General features: G+C 38.8%; 1 protein-coding gene across 1 annotated transcript in view; it reads right to left on the reverse strand.

Moving 5' to 3' along the window:
* The window catches only part of GABPB2 (GA binding protein transcription factor subunit beta 2), a 27,097-nt gene continuing 2,413 nt past the window's right edge, over positions 1-24,684 (reverse strand). The window contains 10 exon segments of the mRNA XM_005610159.4: positions 1-5,300; positions 5,454-5,587; positions 9,360-9,545; positions 11,376-11,492; positions 17,667-17,805; positions 20,283-20,477; positions 21,021-21,188; positions 22,650-22,685; positions 22,688-22,699; positions 22,862-23,007. Coding sequence (XP_005610216.2) covers positions 5,001-5,300; positions 5,454-5,587; positions 9,360-9,545; positions 11,376-11,492; positions 17,667-17,805; positions 20,283-20,477; positions 21,021-21,188; positions 22,650-22,685; positions 22,688-22,699; positions 22,862-22,969 — 1,395 coding nt within the window. The 5' untranslated portion in view covers positions 22,970-23,007 and the 3' untranslated portion in view covers positions 1-5,000.

Here is a 24,684-nt window from a genome sequence, read left to right on the forward strand (position 1 = left end):
TTTTATTAAGAAACATCTTTATTTTAAATGATAGTACAAAAACTGTATATATAATATAGATCTGTATAGGTGTATATACACACAAATACCCCCAACACACATACACACAAACTTGTTCATCAGAATCAAATCCTATTTTATTAAAATCCTAAATAAAAAGAAGTATATTTAAGTTTTCCTAAAACATACTGTACATAAAGCTGTCAGACAACCTGAAAAACTGAGGACATTTTGCGAAGAACCTAGGCACCCCACCCACTCTCCTCTCCGCCAACACAAATGGCCTTGGCAGAGGGATAGTACACAGGCCAGAGAAGGGACCTGCTATCATTATTGTTGATAGAGTAAGATGCCTGAAACCAACTAAGAAGCACACGATACAGGGTGTAACCTAGATTAATTCTCAGAAACAAACCACTTCAGAATAAACAAAATAAGTAGTAGGGAAAGAGGAGAGTGGAAAGAGGAAAGACAAGGCCCATAGATTAGAAATGACCTACTAATTAAACTCTAGTGCCTGGGAAAGACTCAGTGAGAAAAAAACAATGGGGTTACAGAAGCAGAAGTAGTTAGAGGGGAAAGGGAGGAGAGAGAGATAGGGAATCACAATTTCCTGCCATTAACAAGCCAAATTGCTACTGTAGAGTCTGGGAATGTCACCCCACCCCCTAATCCTAGAGATGCTCAAAACAAAACAAACAAAGGCAGCACCAGAGGCTCAGAGTTACTTAATTCAAATTCATATCCTTCTTGCTCCTAGTCTCTTGTTAAATATATTGGCATAGGAAATAGAGTACTAACTCAGAAGGGGAAAATATTCATCACATAAAATGGAGACAGATAAGAGCTTAGAGCAGCATACAGGTGCTCTTGACATGTATTCCATTCTAAAGCTTCTTTTTTGGCCATACAGAGATGTCTGCACAAGGAGTAGAGAATAGGAGGCCATCCTCCAATAAATTTGGACAAAAACTGATTCTTACTCAAACTTCTGGGAAGAGTTTCCTATATGCTTCAAATCTTCTAGCTATGGAGGTCCATAATGTTGTTTGTTAAGAGCTTTCTCAAAATAATCATTTTTCAAAAGGATGATATTTCTAAACTGGGAAAGTAGATACACAGAATGTCTGCTCCTTCCTCCGTGGGCCTTTATCTAGGGTTTCTCTCCTGTTCAGAGGTGTAAGAGATTTTACAAGCGCCAGTCAAAAGAGCTGCCATAGGCGTGGGAATGAGGCTTGCTCTGTGGAAAGGCAGCTCCTTTTCTACTCCAACACTGCTCTGAATCTTTCAGTCTACATGGTGTCATCACCCTATATGCTAAACAAATCTCTGTAAAGCCAGGTACTGGCTCTCCCTGGAGACTCACTCCTCAGGTTTCTCTTTACTGCTTCTTAGAGCACACGCTCAGAAAAGGGCCAAAGTAATGCTTTTTCTTCCTCAGCCCCTTTAGTGAATCCAAAGAAACCCTCTATCATGTGTTTAATGAAATAAAAATATTTCCAGGTTATACCAGGTACTTTAGAGTTGAACCTCAAATAAACAAAGAGAAAAGTGGGAAAATCCCTGTGTGTTTATAAATGTATGCTCTGAGATACATCCAGCAAAGGAGTATTAAAAATGTCCTGGTCACATACTACCTAACTTCAATAGGAAAGCCCTCTGGTCAATTCATTTCTTTTACATCAATACCAAGAAATAAAGTCATTTTGTATGCCATAGATTTCTAATATTACTGAGCAGACCCAAAAATTTTAATAATGCAATGGTAAGGTTGAAGAAAGGGGAAGGCAAAACAAAAAATAACTACACACAGATCTGAGAGAGAAAAAGGACATCTTTTAAGGCACTGAGTTCAAAATATAGAAAACCTAAAGCCAATTCCTCCCTTATTTCAATTAAGAGACCTCAACTCTGGCATTACAATTACGAGATCCCACAGAGGTAGTGATAGGAAGGGAATGTACATTTACACATTTATAAGTAATTTCCCTGAAGCCAGGAACAAGAACAGATATATGAAGATTTCTTTCTTTCTCTTTTTTTGGGGAAGGCTTAAGACCAAAATGCAAATGTAGAGTCTAAAATTCCTATATTAATACTGATATTGTTAAAGCAGATTTTTTTTTTTTTCAGAGCAGCTTTATTTTAAACTAGGCAACCATCCTAGGCTCCAGGTTTCTCCTGCTCAAGTACCAACTCTGAACCACTTGTCTGTTATTTGATTCTCTGTAATTCAACCTTACCAAAAGCCAGTTGGAATTCCCTAACCCAGAAGATTAGCAACATTTTCCCAACTTTCTGGCTGATCCAGAAAGATATGCATTTAATATTTAACTTCTGACTACTTCAGGTGATCCTGACCTACCATTCTCTCTATGGCAATAAAACTGGAGATCAAACCCTATTTCCCTTCTCTGAGATGCTATAAGGTCTATTCCAAGTAAATAAATACAAATACCTTTTTGCTACTCACCACTTTCCAGACATTTCCTTCTCTCTCCCTACCCTAACCTTTCCTTTAACTCCCTGTGTCAGAGACCGCATCACCAAAAATGACTTGGGCTGTATTAGAGATTTTCCTGGGTGAGAATGATAGCTTCCTACAGAAAGAGAATAATGAAAAACCTCTACACAGTTACCCAAAATAGTAGGGACTCTGTATGCCCAGAAGGGAGTATTGGATGGAAACTCCCTGTCCCCAGTCGGAAGCTACCCCAGAGAGTGAGGTAGTTGGGCCTGGACATCTTTCTTAGAATTAACCTCCACCCCTTAACAGGAAAGGAAAAAAAAGGGAATTAAAGTCAATATATACACCAAGAACATAGACAAAACACATCTAAAATGATACTTGGTCCCTCTATAGTTAAGCTAAGGCTCTGAAATGGCACACAATAGCAGCTTATTGTTAGCACCTGGTTCACAAAGGGACTCAGAAAAAAGAAACAGATCACAAACAGAAACAGGACGATTGACAGAAGACACAATTTTACCCTCACCCCTACCTAGGCTCCTCCATTGCATTTCTCTGTCATCCCCAACAGTCCAGAGTAATCTCTGATCATCTGGGAAGTGCTCAATACTCAAGTCCATAGAGAAAACCTAGCTAAGGTGGCTAGTAGCCAAGATTAATTTCAAAACTGATATTTTAGCCTATAAGCCTCTAACAGCCAATTCTCTTTGTTAAATTTGGTTTGGGGAGTTATGTTTTCAGTTTATTTTGAGCCCCAAATAATTCTGCACCTCTGGAAAACTGCAGCAAATTAGTTCACCAATCAAGGTAAACAGAACCAAGTTAACTGTCAAGTTTCATTCCAAATTAAAAATGTATGTTTTCCCCATGATCGCTAATTAAGAAAACTGTATTCTAAACAGTCGTTCAAATGTTGACTTGGCACATCTCCCTCTGGTTTCTTCTTCTAATTTACAACAAAGCAAGCAAGTCTAGAATGATGGAGGCCCAATTTCAAAGGCAATAACTTCTGTAATGTAACCTCTCCACAACCTCTCTCTCCATCCATATTCCCTTTCTTTTGAAAAATCTCCAAGCTGGCACACAAAGAAAACCCAGCAATGAAACACTTTCCAAAAGTGTCTAGGCAAAGGGAGCAGGAATAGTGGAAGAGTAGGGATTAAGGCAGATAAAGTATCTGGCCAGAATCTTTGGTTCCTTACTTTATGGCACTGATAATTCTTACTCCCTTTGCCAACACACAGTGAGCACCTATAAGGCACAAAAGCTCTGCACAAGGCTTGACCTTAAGGAAATAGCAATTTACTCATCCCAAATCAAATGGAAAAACCACACAACATCCTCAGCATTCATCTCTCCCCAACTTCTTCTTTTGCATATATGAGGATACCACGTAAGCTCCACAGAAAGGCACACTTAGAAAACTCAACAAAATTTCATAAAATTAAAAAGTTGATATTAAAGCTTGATACTACATAAATAAATGTTTGGAAGCAAGTTGTTCTAACAACAGACTACCCTCCTGATTGCGATTTTATGAAATTCAGCCAGAGCAAAGTTTGTATCTTGAGGCCAGATTGTTTCATAACCCCACAAGCCTCTTTTTGGCCACTTTCCAGCATTGTGGAAGCATAGCCCGGAGGATTTTGGATTTATATACACTTCTCCCACATAAACAAGTTTTCTTTCCAGTTTTTAAAAAATTCTATTTCAGTTTCTTAAACTGCCATGTGAGCTATGGATACACAATAGATGCAAATGTAGTCAAGCAATCACAATTTTTTTTTTTTTTTTTTTTTTTTTTTGCTGAGGAAGATTCACCCTGAGCTAATATCCATGCCAATCTTTCTCTAATTTTCAGTACATGGGCTGCCAGCACAGCACGGCCGCTAAGAGAGCCATGTAGCTCCACGCCCAGGCACTGAACCTGGGCTGCTGAAGAGGACTGTGCTAAACTTAACTGCTATGCTGCTACGGCTGGCTCACAAAATTCTTTTCAGTGAAATTAACTCAGGGGAGTGGGTAGTGCCTGCTCTTCTGGAAGCAGAATATATTTATTCCTTTCTCTTCCCCAAAGCTTGCTTCTAACCCCTCTCCCAATTAGTTTTCTTCTCTAACCGGTACACATCATAAATCTAAGGCAAATTTTCAGGTCACATGATGGTATAATTATTAAAGGCTCTGGGTGTGTCCATATTAGGAATGTCATCTTAAAATCTTTTGATAGAAAGTCAGTTATTTAAAAAACAATCAACCCACAACTTCCAACATTCTTTTACCTCTATGCTTAAAGCAATGATGTGAGCTGAGAAATTTGGTTCTCATTCTTTTGGTCCCTCGGAAGAAGTGTTCCCTAAATTTGGCTTTGAATTTTCCAGTTGCATAGAGCGCCTTCCTGAGCCCAAGAATTGTACCCTGCTATAGTTTTCTTCTTAAGGACATTCTTAATTTTTCTACAATGTTTGTCCTCTGTATCTTCTTTTAAAAAGAGGAAAAAGATGGACACAGTACAAGTTGTGGCCCTTGCATATTAAGATGAAACAGTTTCCATGGAAACTCCAGTATGAGGCTCTGTGGTCCCTCCTGCCCCAGTCACTTCCGTCTCTCTTTCTTCCATCTCCCCCTCTGTGACTACTACAGCATCTACCTCAGCCACCTCTTCAACCATGCTGAAATCAACTCCGTTGGGCTGCTGTCGGGCCATGGCCTCGAGCTTGAGGCGGTACTGTTCTGCCTCCTGCTCTTTCTTTAGGAGCTGATGTCGGTATTCCTGTGCTCTTCGGTTGGCCTCCTGAAGCTGCTGCTGCAGTAGCTCTCTTTCAGTGCCTTCCTGTAAAAGTAAACCATTTCATCACCAGGTAAGAATTCCTGATCACAGATTATCCAGAGAATAGACAGAAAGATAAAGAAGTGTTCGGGCCTTAAAAGTTATAGCTGCTGATTCTTTCTCTTGTTTTCTCTCCATAACAGCTAAAAATATTACCTTGCTTTCCTTTACACTGTTTGTCATCCCTTCTATCCTTGGTTTCTTAGTCAGTGGCAACTTTTCTGCTGCTTCTTCCTCTTCTTCTTCAATTACAGTCTCCTCTGCAACCTGACCAGCAGGTACAGTTAGAACTACAAGCCAAAGGACACCAAGCGGAGGTGATGAATACATAGTAAAACAAAGAAGTTTTGCTTGCTTCGCATTAGAAAATAAACCGAAATATATTCTCTGATATCTTACTGTTCATATCTCTTTGGATTTTAGAATCAATAGGTAAGGCATGGCCCTGGCAAGAGAAACAGAAAGGATTAGAGAGGGGCCGGCCTGGTGGTGCAGGGGTTAAGTGTGCACGTTCTGCTTCAGTGGCCCGGGGTTCACGGGTTCGGATCCTGGGTGCAGACATGGCGCCACCTGGCAAAGCCATGCTGTGGTAGACATATAAAATAGAGGAAGATGGGCATGGATGTTAGCTCAGGGCCAGTCTTCCTTAGCAAAAAGAGGAGGATTGGCAGCAGTTAGCTCAGGGCTAATCTTCCTCAAAAAAAAAAAAAAAAGAAAAGAAAAAGAAAGGATTAGAGAGGCACTAAAAAGCCTCAGAAAGGAAGTATAAAGATTTGTGTTTGGAAGGCAGGCAGTTAAGACTCAGGTCTGAGGCTCTTACATAAAGAGGTCTGACTCTGGGTAAGAAGTTGAGCAGCTAGCTTACAATTCTGTAGAAACAACTTATCTAAAGAAGGCCTAATGTCTTTACATGAGATTTTTGACGAACCTCTCATGAAAGCAGTTTGCCATTAACTGTGTCTAATTTAATTATTTCTCTTCTCATAGATAGGTGAGAAAAGGGTCAACACACATATGCCCACAATACACACATGATGCATCTCACACCTATCAGAGTGGCTAAAATTAAAAAAAAGATAGTGATAACATGAAATACTGGTAAGGATTGGAGAAACTGGATTATTCGTAAATTGCTGGTGGGACTGTAAAATGGTACACTCTAGAAAATAGTTTGGCAGTTTCTTACAAAAGTAAACTTATCATACGACCCAGCAATTACACTTTTGGGCATTTATCCTAGATAATTGAAAATTTATGTTCCCACAGACCCTGTACTCCACGATTGGTCATAACAGCGTTATTCAAACTTACTGGAATCAACTTAAATATCCTTCAATGGGTGAGTGGTTAAACAAACTGTGGTATATCCATACCATGAAATAATACTCAGCAATAAAAAGAAATGAACAATTGATAGAAATGACAACTTGGATGGATCTTAAGAGAATTATGCTGACACAAAAAAGCCAATTTCAAAAGGTTACATACTGTATGATTCCATTTATACAACATTCTTGAAATGACAAAAGTATAGAGACAGAGAACAGATGAGTTAGTGGGTGAGGAGCAGGGTGGGAAGGAAGGTGGCTGTAGTTATAGAAGAGCAGCGCAAGGGATCCTTGTGAGGGAACTGCTCTGTATCTCAACAGTGGTAGTGCCCACACAAATCTACACATGTATTAAACTGCACAGGACTAAGTACCTACATAAACACACAAATGAATGCAGATAAAACTGGAAAAATCTCAATAAGTTTGGTGGATTGTATCAATGTCAATTTCCTGTCTGTGATACTGTACTGTAGTTATGCAAAATGTTACCACTGGGGGAAACTGGGTGATGGGTATATGAGATCTGTCTGTATTATTTCTTATAACTGTACATGAATTAACAATTATCTCAAAATAAGAATTTAAAAATTACACTTAGGTTTTAGGATACATTATGATTTTCGTTTAAAACAGAAGATTTACCTAGTTATTTGGTTTGGTTGATTTAACAATTAACTTATGTTCCTTGAGTACTCATCAGTTGATGGCTGTGGAAAGCAGCTTAGATGTCTGCTAAGTGGAAGCGGCAGTTTAGTCTAGGATTCAAAATTTCCTGCTGATAATGCATAAAATCTTAGCTTTTCTTCTTTGGGCCTGGTTAAACGTAAAAAATAGTATAGTTCATCTAGACAAAACCTCAAATTTTAGTTTTTTTCTCAAAAAAATAAATTTTTTCCTGTTCTTATTTATTTAATTCCATTATAAGCAGAACTACCAAATGAGTACCCCAAAACTTAAAATGATAAAACGTTCACAAAAACATTAGTTTCCTATTTCCAAATAAAACTAAAAATAATTTATGATACCAAAGCTTGGATTATAAAGGTTTAATTCCTACTCTTTCTTCCCATACTGCAAAGATCCACCAATTCAAATAATTTGAAAATTATAAAAATCCCCGAGGGGCCAGCCTGGTGGCGCAGGGGTTAAGTGCGCACATTCCCACTTTGGCGGCCCGGAGTTCGCCAGTTGGAATCCCAGGTGCGGACATGGCACTGCTTGGCATGCCATGCTGTGGTAGGCATCCCACATATAAAGTAGAGGAAGATGGGCACGGATGTTAGCTCAGGGCCAGTCTTCCTCAGCAAAAAAGAGGGGATTGGTGGTGGATGTTAGCTCAGAGTTAATGTTCATCCAAAAAAAAAACAGAAAAAAGAAACAAACAACAATGAAAATGCAAATGTAGCATACTCTACACAGCATCCTGCATCTTGCTCTTGTCACTTAACAATATATTTTGGAGATCAGACCATCCTGGTATATAAGGTTTTTCTTTATTGTTCTTTTTAAATTTTATTTATTTAATTAATTAATTAATTACTTTTTTAAGTTTTTTTTTCTTTGAGGAAGATTAGCCCTGAGCTAACATCTGCTGCCAGTCCTCCTCCTTTTGCTGAGGAAGACTGGCCCTGAGCTAACAATCGTGCCCAGCTTCCTCTACTTTATATGTGGGACGCCTACCACAGCATGGCTTGCCAAGTGGTGCCATGTCCAAACCCGGGATCCGAACCGACAAACCCTGGACCACCGAAGTGGAATGTGTGCACTTAACCACTATGCCACTGGGCTGGCCCCTTCTTCATTGTTTTTAACAGCTGCATAGTATTCCATTGTATGTGTATAGTACAATTATATTTACCCAGTTCCCTATTGACATATAATTAGATTCCTTTTAATCTCTGATGATTACAAATAATGCTGTAATGAATTACTTAGTATGTATGTTATTTCTGTGTGTGTGAATATAAATTAATAGAAAAAGAACTTTTTTTTTTGGTGAGGAAGATTGGCCCTGAGCTAATATCTGTTGTTAATCTTCCTTTTTTTGCTTGAGGAAGATTGTCCCTGAGCTAACATCTGTGCCAATCTTCCTCTATTTTGTATGTGGGACACCACCACAGCATGGCTTGATGAGTGGTGTATAGGTCTGTGCCCAGGATCTGAACTGGCGAACCCTGGGCCGCTGAAGCAGAGCGCAAGAACTTAACCACTATGCCACTGCACCAACTTGAAAAAGAACTTTTTAATCAAAAGGTATGTGCATCTTTAATACTGATAGATATTGCAATTTCCTGTTTAGAGGATGCACTAATTTACACTCTCACCAGCAATTTATAAGAGTGCCTGTTTCCCCATACCCTTGACAACACGGTGTTATAATGATATCTCAGTGCAGTATTTATTTGCAGTTCTCTTGCTATGAATGAAGTTGAAAATATTTTCATATTTTTAAGAACCATTAGTATTTTCTTTTCTGTGAACTATTGGTTAATATTATTTTCTCTTTTTTCTACCAGATTATTGGTTTTTACTCACAAATTTTATATATATCAGGGAAAGTAGCCTTTGCCAGCCTGATTTCTGTTTCTTTTTCCTTTTCAGAGCTTCTTTGCCCCATCTGGCATCTGGCATTCTCCCATTCCCACTCCTCATCTTAATACTTCATTTTTAAAGGAGGGTTGAGTGTCTAAAATATCTTTTAATAAACAATTGTCTGAATGGGATCACTCACCTTGCTGTCCATCTTGCATAGTCACAATAAATGGCTGGCTGATGCCTGCAGTAGGGATTGCAGTTTGGATATTACCCAGAGGGACTCCATCGGTCACTATGGTGATGACCCTCTGGCCTCCACTCCCCACCACTTGCTGGATTGATGAGTCAATAGAATTTCCCTCTATGATTTCCTCTGAATTAGCTAGAAATGACAAAAGTAAATAAATTTAAAATTTCAGCTTTTTAAAAAATAGGAGTATAGCAATTTCAGCCTCCTTGAAATTGATAATATCAGGGACAGGAAAACTTGAAAAAAAGTGTTAGGTTCAACAGTTCACAAAACCAAGCCCTTGTGAACACTGCTAAGTCAGAGGAGAAAAGAAAATAGGGAATGCATTAGAACAGTATTTCCTAAAATGTCCTCATTGAGATGTTAATAGTTCACTAAAGATGGATTCTTTGAACAAATACATTTTCATGTATTTAAAATACTTTTTTGTTTGTTTTGTAGGAAGTATCAGAGACCCCAATAGGCTAATGAGCATTATGATTCTCCAATAGGGGAAAGGATATGCTGAGTTTCCCCAACATATTTGATCTTAGAACTCTTTTTTCAGGACGCATCTTGAAAATCTAAATAAATTATGGAGCTTAGAAAAATAACTACAAATTAAAGTAGATCTATTTCTATGAGAAAATGGAGGCATAGTTAATTAACAAAATAATATGTCAAGTAGTCAAAGCATTGAAGAAAATTATAAGTGGCTTTTCCTTCTGACAGATCAACAATACTAATAGCAACTAAACACTGACTACTGACTATATGCCAGGTACCTTTTTAAGAGCTTTACAGGTATTATGTTGAATCAAGATTTTTAGTTTGGGTAGTCAATATCCCCAACAACTGTTAGAGGAAACAGTTCCTACTACTATGGAATTTCTCTATCTAGAGTCACAAGTAGAACTCTGCAGTAAGTGAGGTACGTACTATCCATATGAGATACATTTCAGGTAGTTCAATGGAAATATAGCATTCACACCTCTTAGAAACAAAGAACAGTTAAATGTTATATCTGAAAGGACCTTGATAGATAATCTAATCCAACCATCATTCCAGAGATGAGGAAACTGAGACCTGGAGAAGTTAAGTGATTTATCCAAGATCAAAGAGCAAATCAAAAGGATAACAAGCACAAGTTTAATACATTGCCTTTCCCTCTGCCATGCTACTCACTCATACACATCTGAATAGAGATCTTTATGACCACTGCCAGTTGGAAAAATAGGATTGGAGGAATGTTCTCACTACCCAAATGTCAATGGCAGAAAGAAATCAGAACAATCTGCTTTCATTTATGATGGAGCAGACTGCCAGAGAGTTCCAGAAAGATTCTTAGATGACTATTGACTAATTGAGATAACTAAAGCTCTACCTATGACTATCTGCCCCTATCTATATGAAACTATAAGCCTTTTCCCCATAGACCACTAGCTAAGTGACTTAAAATATTTCTGTTTTAAATATCAGAAGTGCATTATACATCTGCCCAGCTCCACTGGAAATGCCAAAATAACATCTCCAGTGAAAATAAAAGCAAGCCAACCTGAAGTACACAGGACATGACAATGAGAGAGGCAGCAGTCCCTTATTAAACACAGTTTCAATACAAGATATCTAGGCTGCTATTTTAAATCATTCTATGATAGCATCAGTCAAAACAAAACAGAGCATTTCCAAAAAAGCTGCTAAGCTAAAACTAAACATTTCAATCTGAAGCAACTGGCGTCAGGGCAAATAAACTTGAAACTGCAAAAATACAAAGGAATAACTTAGTCATTCTCCGTTACTGTTCAGCTGTCTGATTACATCACTTAGTGATTTTTCTTTCTGATGCTCAATGACTCTACATCCCTTTTCCCTAGCTGTCTCTAATTAGCTGTAATTCGTTAATATTTCATGCAAATTAAATCTGCTGGAGATTTAAAAACAAAAGAAGAAATTGTGATTCACCCAGCAGATATCCTTACCTACCTGTGGCTCTGTGTGAGTTGGAGAGGGGGGCTGATGCCTCAGCAAGAGCTGCAAGCGTGGCCAGCACTGAGGTGGTAGAATTTGAGAAGTGTACTGTTGAGGAGGCATTGGGGTCACCTATTTCGGTAAAAAAGGCAAATGAGGTCCAATGGAGAGACTAAATTGAGATGAACTAAAAATGGCTTATTAAATCAAAACCTCAGCTTTTCACTCTAATGTCCTTAATCTTGCTCTCTAATACAAACTTATATAAACCAATTATGTTGTTAAAACCATTTTAGGGTTTTAAAAGTTTTCCCTTTAAAGTGGATTAAAGTAATATACTTGGTATAGGGCCACTACATTCCCCTCATTTGATCATTCTCTTGGCACTGCCAATGCTGAGCATTAGTAGCTAACAGACCAAGAGTGCCGCCCACTCCCTAGGCTGGCCATGCAGAGCTCTCCTGGGCAGCAGGCAATAAGCATACAAAGCATGCCTCACTCCAAGCTAAGCAGGGTGAGGTAAGAGGCCCCTCATGGACTTTACTCAACCATACTACCTCTATTCACCAGCTAGACAGGTGAGAATAGGACTGACCTCTAGTGCAAGGCCAGTTAAAAACCTGATGTTTCTCTTATTGAATGTCAAGGGGCAGTACAACCAATTAACACTAAATAACAATAGTTCGCTACTTTAGTTATGTCACGATGTGCTTTTTAGAGAAACTTTGTTTATAACTTTTCTCTTGTATCTGTCTGCTATTCTTTTTTTTTAAAAAGATTTTATTTATTTATTTTTACTTTTTTCCTTCTTCTCCCCAAAGCCCCCTAGTACACAGTTGTATATTTTAGTTGTGGGTCCTTCTAGTTGTGGCATGTGGGATGCTGCCTCAGCATGGCTTGATGAGAGGTGCTAGGTCTGCGCCCAGGATCCGGTGAAACCCTAGGCCACCAAAAAAGAGCATGTGAACTTAACCACTCGGCCACGGGGCTGGCCCCTCTGTGTGCTATTCTTATAGCTAAGTTCCAAGAGGGAAGTACATTAGATCTGGCAACAAGCATGCCTAACTTTATGAACCAAAAGCACCACTCAACAGTTTTGCATAAATCTAACTTCAGTAAAATGAACTGCATTTCCCTATGTCTTTCCCTATGATTTCAGAGATACTTATTATTTTTTTTTAATTTTTTTTTTGAAGAAGGAGATTAGCCCTGAGCTAACATCTGCCGCCAATCCTTCTCTTTTTGCTGAGGAAGACTGACCCTGAGCTAACATCCATGCTCATCTTCCTCTACTTTTATATGTGAGATGCCTGCCACAGCGTGGCTTGCCAAGCAGTGTGCAGATCCGCACCTGGGATCCAAACCAGTGAACCCGGGGCCACTGAAGCAGAACGTGTGCACTTAATTACTGTGCCACTGGCCAGCCCCTCAGAGATACTTATTGGACCAGCTGGGAATTTATTGCCTCTTTTCTCTAAATCCACCCTTCTTTGCCCTGCTTTGTGATACTGAAGCTGGACCCTATAGACATTTCTTGTCAGCTGGCATGAAAGTTTTGTCATCCAGAAGTAGTGGCTGCTCCTATATTGGCTATTCTTGTATTCATTAGGGTTCTCCTCACCTCTGAGTAGTTAATCCACTATTACTAACTAACAATTCTTTATAAATTATACATACAGGTTTATAAATTATATGTATATAATAAAATTATACAAATCACCATGTAGTTTTGTCTCCTGACTGGACTCTGACTGATACACATATCTTCTTTTTAAATGTACTCTTAATTTTTAAGTTTTCCCATTGCTATGCTTAAAGATTCTTTCCAGCCTTTCTTCTATCAAAAAGTCAGTTATCTGTAAAATACTTAAAAATACTTAAGGAGGGGCTGGCCCTGTGGCCAAGTGGTTAAGTTCGCACACTCCAGCTTTGGTGGCCCAGGGTTTCACCAGTTTGGATCCTGGGCGTGGACCTAGCACTGCTCATCAGGCCATGCTGAGGGGGCATCCCACATGCCACAACTAGAAGGACCCACAACCAAAATACACAACTATGTACTGGCAGGCTTTGGGCAGGAGAAGGAAAAATAAAAAATTAAAAACTTTTAAAAAATAAAATAAAATCTTTAAAAAAATACTTAAGGAAACTTCTATATAATAGTTCTTATAATAAATCCTTCCACAGAGCAAACAATGCTTTTCTGATATGATTAATCTAGGTAATCTAATTGGTTTATAAATTTAACTTTCAGAAGATTTTCCTTAAAAAGGTGGATTACTTAGGGGCTGGCCCCATGGCCGAGTGGTTAATTTCACGCGCTCCACTTCGGTGGCCTAGGGTTTCGCTGGTTCAGATCCTGGGTGCAGACACGGCACTGCTCGTCAGGCCATGCTGAGGCAGCGTTCCACATGCCACAACTAGAAGGACCCACAACTAAAATATACAACTATGTAATGGAGGGATTTGGGGAGAAAAAGCAGAAAAAGAAAAAGGTGGATTACTTATATAGTACTCCTCATAGCTATGAACTTTTTTTTTCCGAGGAAGATTAGCCCTGAGCTAACATCTGCTGCCAGTCCTCCTCTTTTTGCTGAGGAAGGCTGGCATTGAGCTAACATCCATGCCCATCTTCCTCTACTTTCTATGTGGGACGCCTACCACAGCATGGCTTGCCAAGCGGTGCCATGTCCACACCTGGGATCTGAACCGGCGGACCCCGGGCCGCAGAAGCGGAACGTGCAAACTTAACCACTGTGCACCAGGCCGGCCCCAACTATGAACTTTCTTAATCAAAGCTTTTGGATGATGACTGTTGGAGTGGGGATGAGGGTAGAGATGATGATGAGATCCCTATTTTATTCTAATTCTCTCAAAAAATACTCAGGGAACCTAATGGTCTGAGTGGAACACAGTGCTTGACCTCCATAAAGGAGCTTGAGTCTATCTAACAACTTCATGCAGAGCAAGATCCAGCTACAGCCTATTCCCTAATTTTCCTGCTTAGTTCATACTTTTCTCATCACTCAGCCTATCATACCAAATACTGATATAAGAACACACAAAGGAAACAAGGAACAAGCAACTTTTAGATATTTATATCTCTCATGAAGGTTGGAAAGAGAGACAATAAGTCACTAGCAATCAAAAAAGAAGGCTTATTATTTTGCCAGAGTTCATATATACACACACAGACACACACAAACAAAAAAACCCAAAGCTGTTATAATTAAAGTTCAAGTAGGCTAAACATCAGGTAGACCACTCATCTAAAGGAGAACAGCTGGGCAGAACTGCTGCATGAGAAAAGCATTATGTGTGTTTTTAGCATTTGATGATTCCAAATTAAGGATGCTCTCCCTTTGATTCACACATGACTCACCCAACTTCTCCTCAATAGCAAAACTGAAGAAAAAAAGATTTGTGAAAAGTCAGATTTAGTATTCTGATACACACAGTTGAAAGTGAAAAGAAAGTGCAAATTACTTCTTTAGACTTCTCCCAGTGAGTGCCAGGAGAATAAAGTACTTTATTGTTCAATAATGTTAATTGCGAGGCCGGCTCTGTGGCCGAGTGGTTAAGTTCGCGCGCTCCGCTGTGGCGGCCCAGGGTTCGGATCCTGGGCGCAGACATGGCACCACTCGTCAGGCCACGTTGAGGCGGCATCCCACATCCCACAACTAGAAGGACCTGCAACTGAGATATACAACTGTGTACAATGGGGGTTTGGGGAGATAAAGCAGAAAAAAAAAAAAAGATTGGCAACAGTTGTTAGCCCAGGTGCCAATCTTTAAAAAAATAAAAAATAAATAATGTTAATTGCTTCCTTTGCTCAATATAACACCCAACATCAAATAAAGTAAAATGTGCATGGATCCTATTGTTTTTGGAAGGGAAATAGCATTATCAGTGATGATTCTTGTTACCTATTCAGAATAGGGCTTATTTAAATAAACTCTTCAGACCAGGATTTAGGGGAGTGTGCTACGGTAGGCTAGACAAAACTAGATGTAGAAAAACTAAGTAACTTGCCCACAGTCATGCAGCTAGTGAATATCAGAGCCTGGATTAGAACCTAGTTCATTAGATTCCAAAGACTGTACTCTTTATGAACCAACACAAAATTATTTATCTTTGACTTCTGAGTGCATCTTACGATTCGACAGAAACAGGAAATTCATCTTCACAACTTTGTTTTGCCCTGATTGTTTTAATTAGTCTGCCTTCCCAAATCACTGCGGTTTGATGGTGACACTGATGATGACTAATATATTTAGTCACAAATGAATTTTATAATCTGGATTTTGGTATCAAAAATATCCACCAAAATGATAATCCTAGGATACTTTCAGTTAATTCTTAAAAATATTACTGGGTGACGGGGAATAAGAAGGCCACTCACCATTCAGGAAAAGAATATCTTTTAACCCAGTTGAATAACACCACCTGAATTTGTTTTATAACTTTTCTCCTTTCTTTTATCTGCACTGATTAAGCATCAGGTAGGCCAATCCCCTAAAGGGGGCCAGCTCGGTAGAACTGCTTCATGAGTAAGACGTGACTGGAGAGAACAGCTCTCTTATGTGATGGTTTGGTTATTTCAATTTGCTGTTGTCAGCATACAGAAGGGAGAAGGAAGAGCAGGTTTGCCAAAAGCAACATGACAAACATGATATAGGCCCATGGGAGCCCAGGCTAAGAATTTCCATCCTGAATTTCCTTAACTTTGCTTATCATTCCAGATCAGAGTCTGGAGAATTTCAGTAGTTAGATTAATGACCAACTCTAGCTCTCTTCACATGTTTGTGAACATATAATTTCATTGGCTTCTAAAGACTTTTGGATTATAAAAGCACTTGTTCTAATCAATATGGCCTGAATCACAACAAATCCAAAAAGCTGTGAATATTCTGATTACATGTTTACATCTATTTAAGCTAAATTTTTTGCATAATCCAACCAAAGACCAAGCACAGTAATTTTAAATAATAGTCTATAAAATGAGGGTCACTACTGCCCCCTTGTGGGCATGACAGAGTCAAGCTTCATCGAGAAATTATATTTTCATTTAATACTAGCTATTATTGAAGTCCTGCTATAAAATGAACACTGAAATACAAAATCTCAAAGTCTCATAACAATCTCATAAAGTAGGTATTACTATGTCCCAACTTTATAGATAAGTAAAGAAGGCTTAGAGAAGTAAGTAGTTTTCCCAAGCTCAAGCACCTAGCCAATTAATGAATCAGTATTTGAACGCAGTTCTGAATGCAAAATTCTATGTACCTTGTGTATATGCTCTATTTTACCACACTGCCTCTCAATACTAACACCTCATTCAAGATTTTCCTGTGATATTATACAAACTTAACTAGGAATAGAGTTGCTTATTTTAAAAAGAAAGTCAGAAATAGAAAAAGAAACCAAAAATCACTTGGAAAATTTATTTATTTATTTATTTTGAGGAAGATTAGCCCTGAACTAACTGCTGCCAATCCTCCTCTTTTTGCTGAGGAAGACTGGCCCTGAGCTAACATCGTGCCCATCTTCCTCTACTTTATATGTGGGACGCCTACCACAGCATGGCGTGCCAAGTGGGTGCCATGCCCGCACCCAGGATCCGAACCGTCAGAGCCCGGACCGCAGAAGTGGAACGTGTGAACTTAACCGCTGCGCCCCCGGGCCAGCCTCGGAAAATTTATTTAAATGAAGACACAAATTCCCTGATTGTAAAACAATTATTTGTAAGGAGATGTTGAAACTAAGATCAATTTGCTCCTTTCTAGATAGATGTTTGTGTTAAAAACATATACGTCTCAAAAGATTGACACCAAGTGCTTTTATCTGCTTTTTGTTGTTATATATGTTCTCAAGAACAAATCGAGACTCTTACACTTTATTCAAATAATCATACATATCTCTTGTATGTCAGCACTCCAACAACCACTTCTGCTTATCATGCTTTGTTACTTCTTTATACTATGAATATTTAACTATTTTCCTCATCAGCACCATAGTGAAACACCCTTATATTTTCATTTTGGGGTCAGACATAACCCTTCAACAGATTAATCTGTAGAATATTTTACTTTTAACACAATAAGCACTCATTTATAATCACTATGTATGATCTTCCTTCCCCCCAGAAAGAATAAGTGAATTAGCTTTAAAATCTATCATAAATCTTCTATTTGGGGAATATTTTAATAAAGGAGTGGGTATGAGACAGGGCATCTAGTCATCTCATAGGAAAACCTGGGGTTCTGTTCAATTTAAGTCTAAAATAATGTCACATTATCAGAATATTACCTGAGGTTGTTTTGGTGTTGGTTGAAGAAACAAAGCTAGTGAGGTTGACGACTTCTCCCGGCGCTAAGATGAATGGGGCAGCCATAGTCACAGGGTTGGCTCTCTCGGGATTAGCATTCACCTGATTCTGCATGGCTTCCTACAAAACAAGGCAGGATATTTCAAAGTCAGAACACTTATCAGCCTTAGTTACACAGTTATACAGTTACTGAACAGCCACTCTCCCACAATGCTCTATCAAGCAGAACTAGTTCCAGCACACAATGTCCCAAGGAGCTCAGAATTCTCATTAAGACTACTGGGTTTTTTTCCAGACAGGGCAAGAGAGATGTTAGGTTGCTTTCTCAACCTTATTTCTACCTCAGAAAAAAAAAGGGGTATTATTTGCAAAAACTTTTGGACAATTAACTTAACCTCTCTGGATCTTATTTTTTTATTTGAAAAATGAGTGAGGTGGCCTAAGAAGTAATTTCCAGCACTCATATTCTATGATCAATTATCTACAAGTAATGTGCTAGCGGAAGATCCCTGAAGAGAATCTACAGAGAACAATATTCTCCAGAGTTCTGTTCAACTACTAGTTCCATTCTGCCACTGAAGAAATTCCTAAGAGAATACATAACAAGCAAATAAATGAGCGTCAGATTTTAAAGTCTAGTTCCATATGCTGCACTTTTGCTTCGAGGGATATTTTCACAGTTTTGGTGTAAAGATGCTTATCTTTATTATTTTATTTTCAGAAGCCGTTTTCTACAAACATGATCAGTACTAAAAAAGTCCAATTATGAAAGGGCTCTAAACAAGGAATCCAAAGTTGAAGAGGATAACCAGTCTATAGGGAACCATTTGTCAGGGAAAAAAACAAACAAACAAAAAACACTGAAAAAGCAGCAGAAATGGCTATTTATTTTTCATATATAATTATCCCCTTGACCAAGAGCTTCAGTTGAAACAGATTATCCATTCTCTGGTTACTGTTAAATTCCTTCTTGAATCTGCCTCTTCTATCCTCCACTATTAATTCCTTAACTCAAGTCCTCATTGGCTCTTGCCTGGCCCAATGAAAGTCACTAACTGGTTCTTTAGGATTAAGTGTTTTCTCTCTCCAGTCTGCATACCACACTCCAAACAATCTCCTCTTAAAAAAAAATCTAATTCTATCAATCCTCTATTTAAAAGCTTCTTTTGGATCCCGACTGCCCACAAAATAGCGCAAGCTTCTTTGTAAGCCACGTAACATCTCTACATTGAGAACCCAGTCTAACTCTCAAGCCTTAGCTCCTGCTACTCCCTAACTCCACTTCCCTTGCCCAATCTCTAGTCGCAGAACTACTTACTCTTTCCTGAATATTCCATGTCCTTTCACACCTCTATGTTTTCAATTTGCTTTTTCTAGCCTAGAGTATCATTTTCTCACTTCTCTGCCTACTTCTCCTTCAAAACTCAGTTCAAATTCTACATCTACTTTAATCTCTGCCTTAAGCATCATTAATACTCCTTCATCTTCACTCCTGTAACAGTTGCTAGATGTCTGTTTATCACTGTAGTATTGTGATAATTTATTTCTTGTCTTTACCTTCATTATGCTGTAAACACTCCAAGGGTAGGGCCATGTCCTATTAATCTTTGTATCCCTCATCCTGTTGTTCCCTGATATACAAGTGCTGGTTTAAGAATTAATGGATGAAATCATCACAGCTAATTTTTAATTCTGAGATGGCTTCCTTATGACTCAATATGCTTCAGAGCTATGTATTATCTCACATCAGTTGATGTATGTTCAGAAAACACAAAGAGGGGCCGGCCCCATGGCCAAGTGGTTAAGTTCTCGCACTCTGCTGAGGTGGCCCAGGGTTTCACCGGTTCAGATCCTGGGGGCAGACATGGCACCGCTCATCAGGCCACGATGAGGTGATGTCCCGCATGCCACAACTGGAGGGAACCACAACTACAACATACAACTATGTATGGGGGGCTCTGGGAGAAAATGGAAAAAATTAAATCTTTAAAAAAAAAAAGAAAACACAAAGAGGCTTTTAATACTGTATCAAGTCAAGTTTAATTAGAAAGGGAAATTTTCATGGAGAAAAAAAATTCAAAAGCCAAATAAATCTTGTTTTTGAACTGGCCACAACATCGTTCTTCAATCACCATGAATAATTCAGGGCTTCAAAGAATGTTATTTTTTAGAAAAAGATACTAGTGACACCGAGCCACAAGACTGAGACATATTAGAAGTACTACTTTGATAAGACAGGGAAAATTCAGGGGTTTTTTTGTTTGTTTGTTTTTGGTAAGGAAGATTCACCCTGAGCTAACATCTGTTGCCAATCCTCTTCTTTTTCTGCTTTGAGGAAGATCAGCCCTGACCTAACATCCACACCAATCCTCCTCTATTTTTTGTATGTGGGATGCCTCCACAGCATGGCTGACAAGTGGAGCAGATCTGTGTCCAGTATCCAAACCCGGAAACCTGGGTTGCTGAAGTGGAGTGCATGGAACTTTCACCACTCGGCCCCGGGGCCAGGCCCAGGAAAATTCAGTTTTGATTAAGCTCCTACAAAAAATCCTTAACTTCAATTGAATTCTATTCTGGGGGTATAAAAAGAACTAGACCTGAAGGATGACCAGAATCTCAGCATTGTTCTTCTCCAGGGCAATGTCAAAGGCAGATTTATCAAACTTGCTGAAAGCATGGACATCAGCTCCATATTTGATAAGTAGTTCCACAACATCTCGATGGTGGTGCTCTGTGGCCCAATGCAAAGCTGTCATCTTCAGCATGTCCTTGGCATTCACATCTGCACCATTCTGTCATAGAAAAGCAATTTTTTCAGACAGTGGTTATAGTAGCACAGGTGCAAGATTCCCATCACTAAATATAGAGGATTTCCATAGAGATTACACATATTCAAATTTAGATCGCATTTAAGAAATATCAAAGGGAAAAACACTTCTTAAATTCTCCTGAATGCTGATAGACATAATGCCTTCAATGAGTGCTTCTTCTAAGGACATCACAGGGAAATTATAACAGATGGGAGAGTAAGGGCAAAAGAACAAATTTTCAGTGCATTTATTAACAAGAGCTGACTGCCTGAAAAAATAGGCATAAGTTCAGAGAACACCTGCAAAAAAGGAATGAAGAAAAATCAATAAAGTCTGTTTAGCCTTTAAAAAATTAGAAGAAAAATCCTCATAGCCATGATTACTCTTGAAAGAGATGCAACTCAATGGTATAAACTGTCCTAAACTTAATCTTTCCTAACCTAGTTTCCTACCACCCGGTTAAGTAAGAAAACAGGAGATGGACGTCTTTTTTACAATATAGACCAGCCTCTATTCTCGCTTTACCCTAACAAGCAGTTCCACGATGTGCGCATGTCCATCAGCCGCAGCCATGTGCAAGGGGGTCCTGTCCACTTTGGTCCGGGCATCCCTGCTAACTCCTGCTCGAAGGAGCACTTCTGCTGTGGAATAATGACCATACTGGGCTGCAAGGTGGAGGGGTGATGTTCCAAGCTGTGGGAAAATAATACTCATTGAATATCAACTGTGTGCAGAGTCCTAAATCATTACTGGAGACATACAAATGAACAAGAGGTGAATTCTACAGTTCCTGTCCTTAGAGAGAGAATCTGGTTGGACAGATAGGACTGAAGAAATGGTTTAATTGAAAAATTAATATACTAATGGGCAAACAAATATACCACCAATTAAATAAGTGCTAAGTATAATGGATTTAAGTTAGGTGGACTTATCAGATAAGATCCCCTAAAGGACATGATTTTAGGCAGGGCTTAGAAGGAGGTGAAAAAACGGATAGACAGGGGCCGGCCTGGTGGCATAGTGGTTAAGTTTGCATGCTCCACTTTGGCAGCCCGGGGTTCACAGGTTTGGATCCTGGGCATGGACTGAGCATCACTAATCAAGCCACGCTGTGGCGGCATCCCACATAAAACAGAGGAAGACTGGCACAGATGTTAGCTCAGCAACAATTTTCCTCAAACGAAAAGAGGAAGATTGGCAACAGATGTTAGTTCAGAGCCAATCTTCCTCAAAAAAGAAAAGAAAAGAAAAAGAAAAATGGATAGACAAGAGCATTCTGAGTCAGGTAAAGGGAAGGGATAGACGCAGGTTCAAAACAATTCTTAGGAAGAGGGCAGAGATTAGAAAGCTACATGTGGAATTTGAGGTGCAAGTTTAACTGGTTGGAATAGGAGTTTGTTCCCACAGTAAAGCAAAGCAAAAAGACTGATGAGATGAAGAGGCAATATAAATTTAGGAATGGTGTGTCAATAGCAATAAGGAGGTCTGTATCATCTTAAAGCAAATCTTTTAAGAGTTATCTATGGACATCCATTTTGACCAGAGATCCGCTCCTTTGTGTTACGCTCTTTATTTTAAGCCTATTTCGTTTATTCTTTGCTTTTCATATATTCAGCTTCTCTGCATGACTGGATTTAATTCACATTGCTCTTTTCAGGCCTATTTATAGAAATGCTAATCTCATGGGTTTCCTTTTCTTCCTTTTTGTGAAGTGCTAAGAACCTGCTGGCTTTTAAAGTTATGAACTAATCACCCCAGAACAGAGGACACTCACTCATCAAACTTTTAAAATAAGGCAATGCTTACAAAATCTATGAATGCTAACCAAACCCACATCAGAAGATGGACCTGGATCTTCTGAAACTCTCTGCTCTCCAAGCTGGCTGTCTAGGCTTATGAAATTACACTTTCCTCTTTAATGTTTTTTAACAGTGGGAAAGAAAACAAAATGGCTAGACCATTCCTTATTAACCAGGACATTTTAGAGAAAAAGAAATAAGGACTTTATTAGTTTAAAAATGCACTCTTATTATACTGATTTTGTTTAATTTCTAGCTAATTACAAAAGCCTATAATCCAAGTACACTCCAGGGAGAATTAAACCTTCAGAAAATACTCTAAAAAGCATTATAGAAAATCACAAGTATATAATACCTTACAATTACCACCTATATATCCACAGGAGACTCTTTCAATTTGGAAAACTAAAAGAAAAAGAAAACCATATATTCAGATGAGACAAAGGAAATAAAATCTTGTAGGGAGAAGGAGACAGAAAAGGAATGAAGAAAAACCAATAAAGTTTGTTTAGCTTTTAAGAAAAAGGCTGGTAATAGCACATGCTGGGAATAATTAAGACAGTTTACCCAATCTGTGGTGAATGGAGCACCATTTGCCATCAATGTTCTCACTTCATCATCTTGGCCTTTTCTCGCTGCTTCTAGCAACCTCTTCCCCAGGTCCACCAAAGACATTTTTATGCATAGGAACAAAAGTTTTCAGGAAGCTATAACTTAAACACAAGGAAAGTTAGCTGCCTGTAAAATGTTTTAAGACCTCTTGTACTTGAATATATGCAGGATACTTCTCAAGCTGACTATCTGGTAGGGCACTGCCTTTCTACCTCATCTAACACGAACAATCAGGTACCTGGGAACGTTTCAGGACCCAAACAATGGTTCCTTTGCTTTCAGTCTCCAGAAAAATACTTTGGAAATATGTGGTGGTAACGTGAAAACACATTGCCACCTTTCTAGCTTAAGGAATCAATAAAACAGCATTTTATCCCTTTGAAATGACCATGGGTAGAAATATTATGTTACATGAAAGAATTATGAATAGACAAACCATGTGATATTGAGACTGGGGTATACAGGAGACACTTTTTCAAAAATGAACATGAGCCTGCCACTTCAAGGAAAACAATTGACAGTATTTATTGCCAATTATCAATTATAATTGGAGCTTTCAAGCAAAAATTAGAATTTTGAGAAACCTATATCTATCACCATAAGTTGATAGCTTACTACAAACTTTTCTGATGAAATTAGTGGTGATACTAACGAATGTGCTTTTTTTATAGTGTACTTGTATAATAAAATGGATAAACATTTCAATGATCTGCATAATTTGGTGAACAAATATTTTTCTTTTTCGGGGATCAAGCCGTTTTATTGAGGGGCTTTGGGGGAAGGTTGAAGGGCTACAAGGACAGTGAGATCCTCAGCCCAGCTGGGATCTCCCCAGCTTCAGAGTCGCCAGAAGCCCAACATTTTCCAAATGATCAACGCAAGTTATAAAATCATACATGGGTAAAAAGATTCATTCAAAGTGAAAGACAGAGCAACAGATTTTTTTTTTTTGAGCAAGATTAGCCCTAAGCTAACATCTGCTGCCAATCCTCCTCTTTTTGCTGAGGAAGGCTGGCCCTGAGCTAACATCCATGCCCATCTTCCTCTACTTTATATGTGGGACGCCTACCACAGCATGGCTTGCCAAGCGGTGCCATGTCCGCACCCGGGGTTCCGAACCGGTGAACCCCGGGCCGCCGAAGCAGAACGTGAGAACTTAACCGCTGCGCCACCGGGCCGGCCCCAGAGCAACAGATTTTAAGGTAACAGAGTATAAAAATTTCATTGATGTGGTTTCAGATTCCTTATTGCAACTAACTTTTAAGAAACTGTCACTTGTCAAGTTTTTGTGTAGCATCAAAGAAGAATACCCGTAATTACCTGAAAAAGCTTTTAAAATACTCCTCCCTTCTCCAAGTACATATTGCAACAGATTGAACACAGAAATACATATGAAAATGCTAGTCTTCTATTAAACCAGAAGTTAAAGAGATTTGCAAAAATATAAATTCCATTCTTCTCACTATTTAACTTGGAAGATATATTTTTCATAAAAATGTGTTATTTATGTTAACATGTAATGGATTTATTATTGTATTTTAATTAATGAACACTTAAAAATTTCTAAAACAGAAAATATCAATAGACATAACACATTGGAGTCCTCAATAATTTTTTTTTTTTTGAGGAAGACTAGCCCTGAGCTAACATCTGCCACCAATCCTCCTCTTTTTGCGGAGGAAGACTGGCCCTGAGCTAACATCCGTGCCCATCTTCCTCTACTTTATATGTGGGACGCCTACCACAGCATGGCTTGACAAGCAGTGCCATGTCTGCAC

The sequence above is a fragment of the Equus caballus genome, chromosome 5 (assembly GCF_041296265.1).
Source record: "Equus caballus isolate H_3958 breed thoroughbred chromosome 5, TB-T2T, whole genome shotgun sequence".
Lineage (NCBI taxonomy): Eukaryota > Metazoa > Chordata > Mammalia > Perissodactyla > Equidae > Equus > Equus caballus.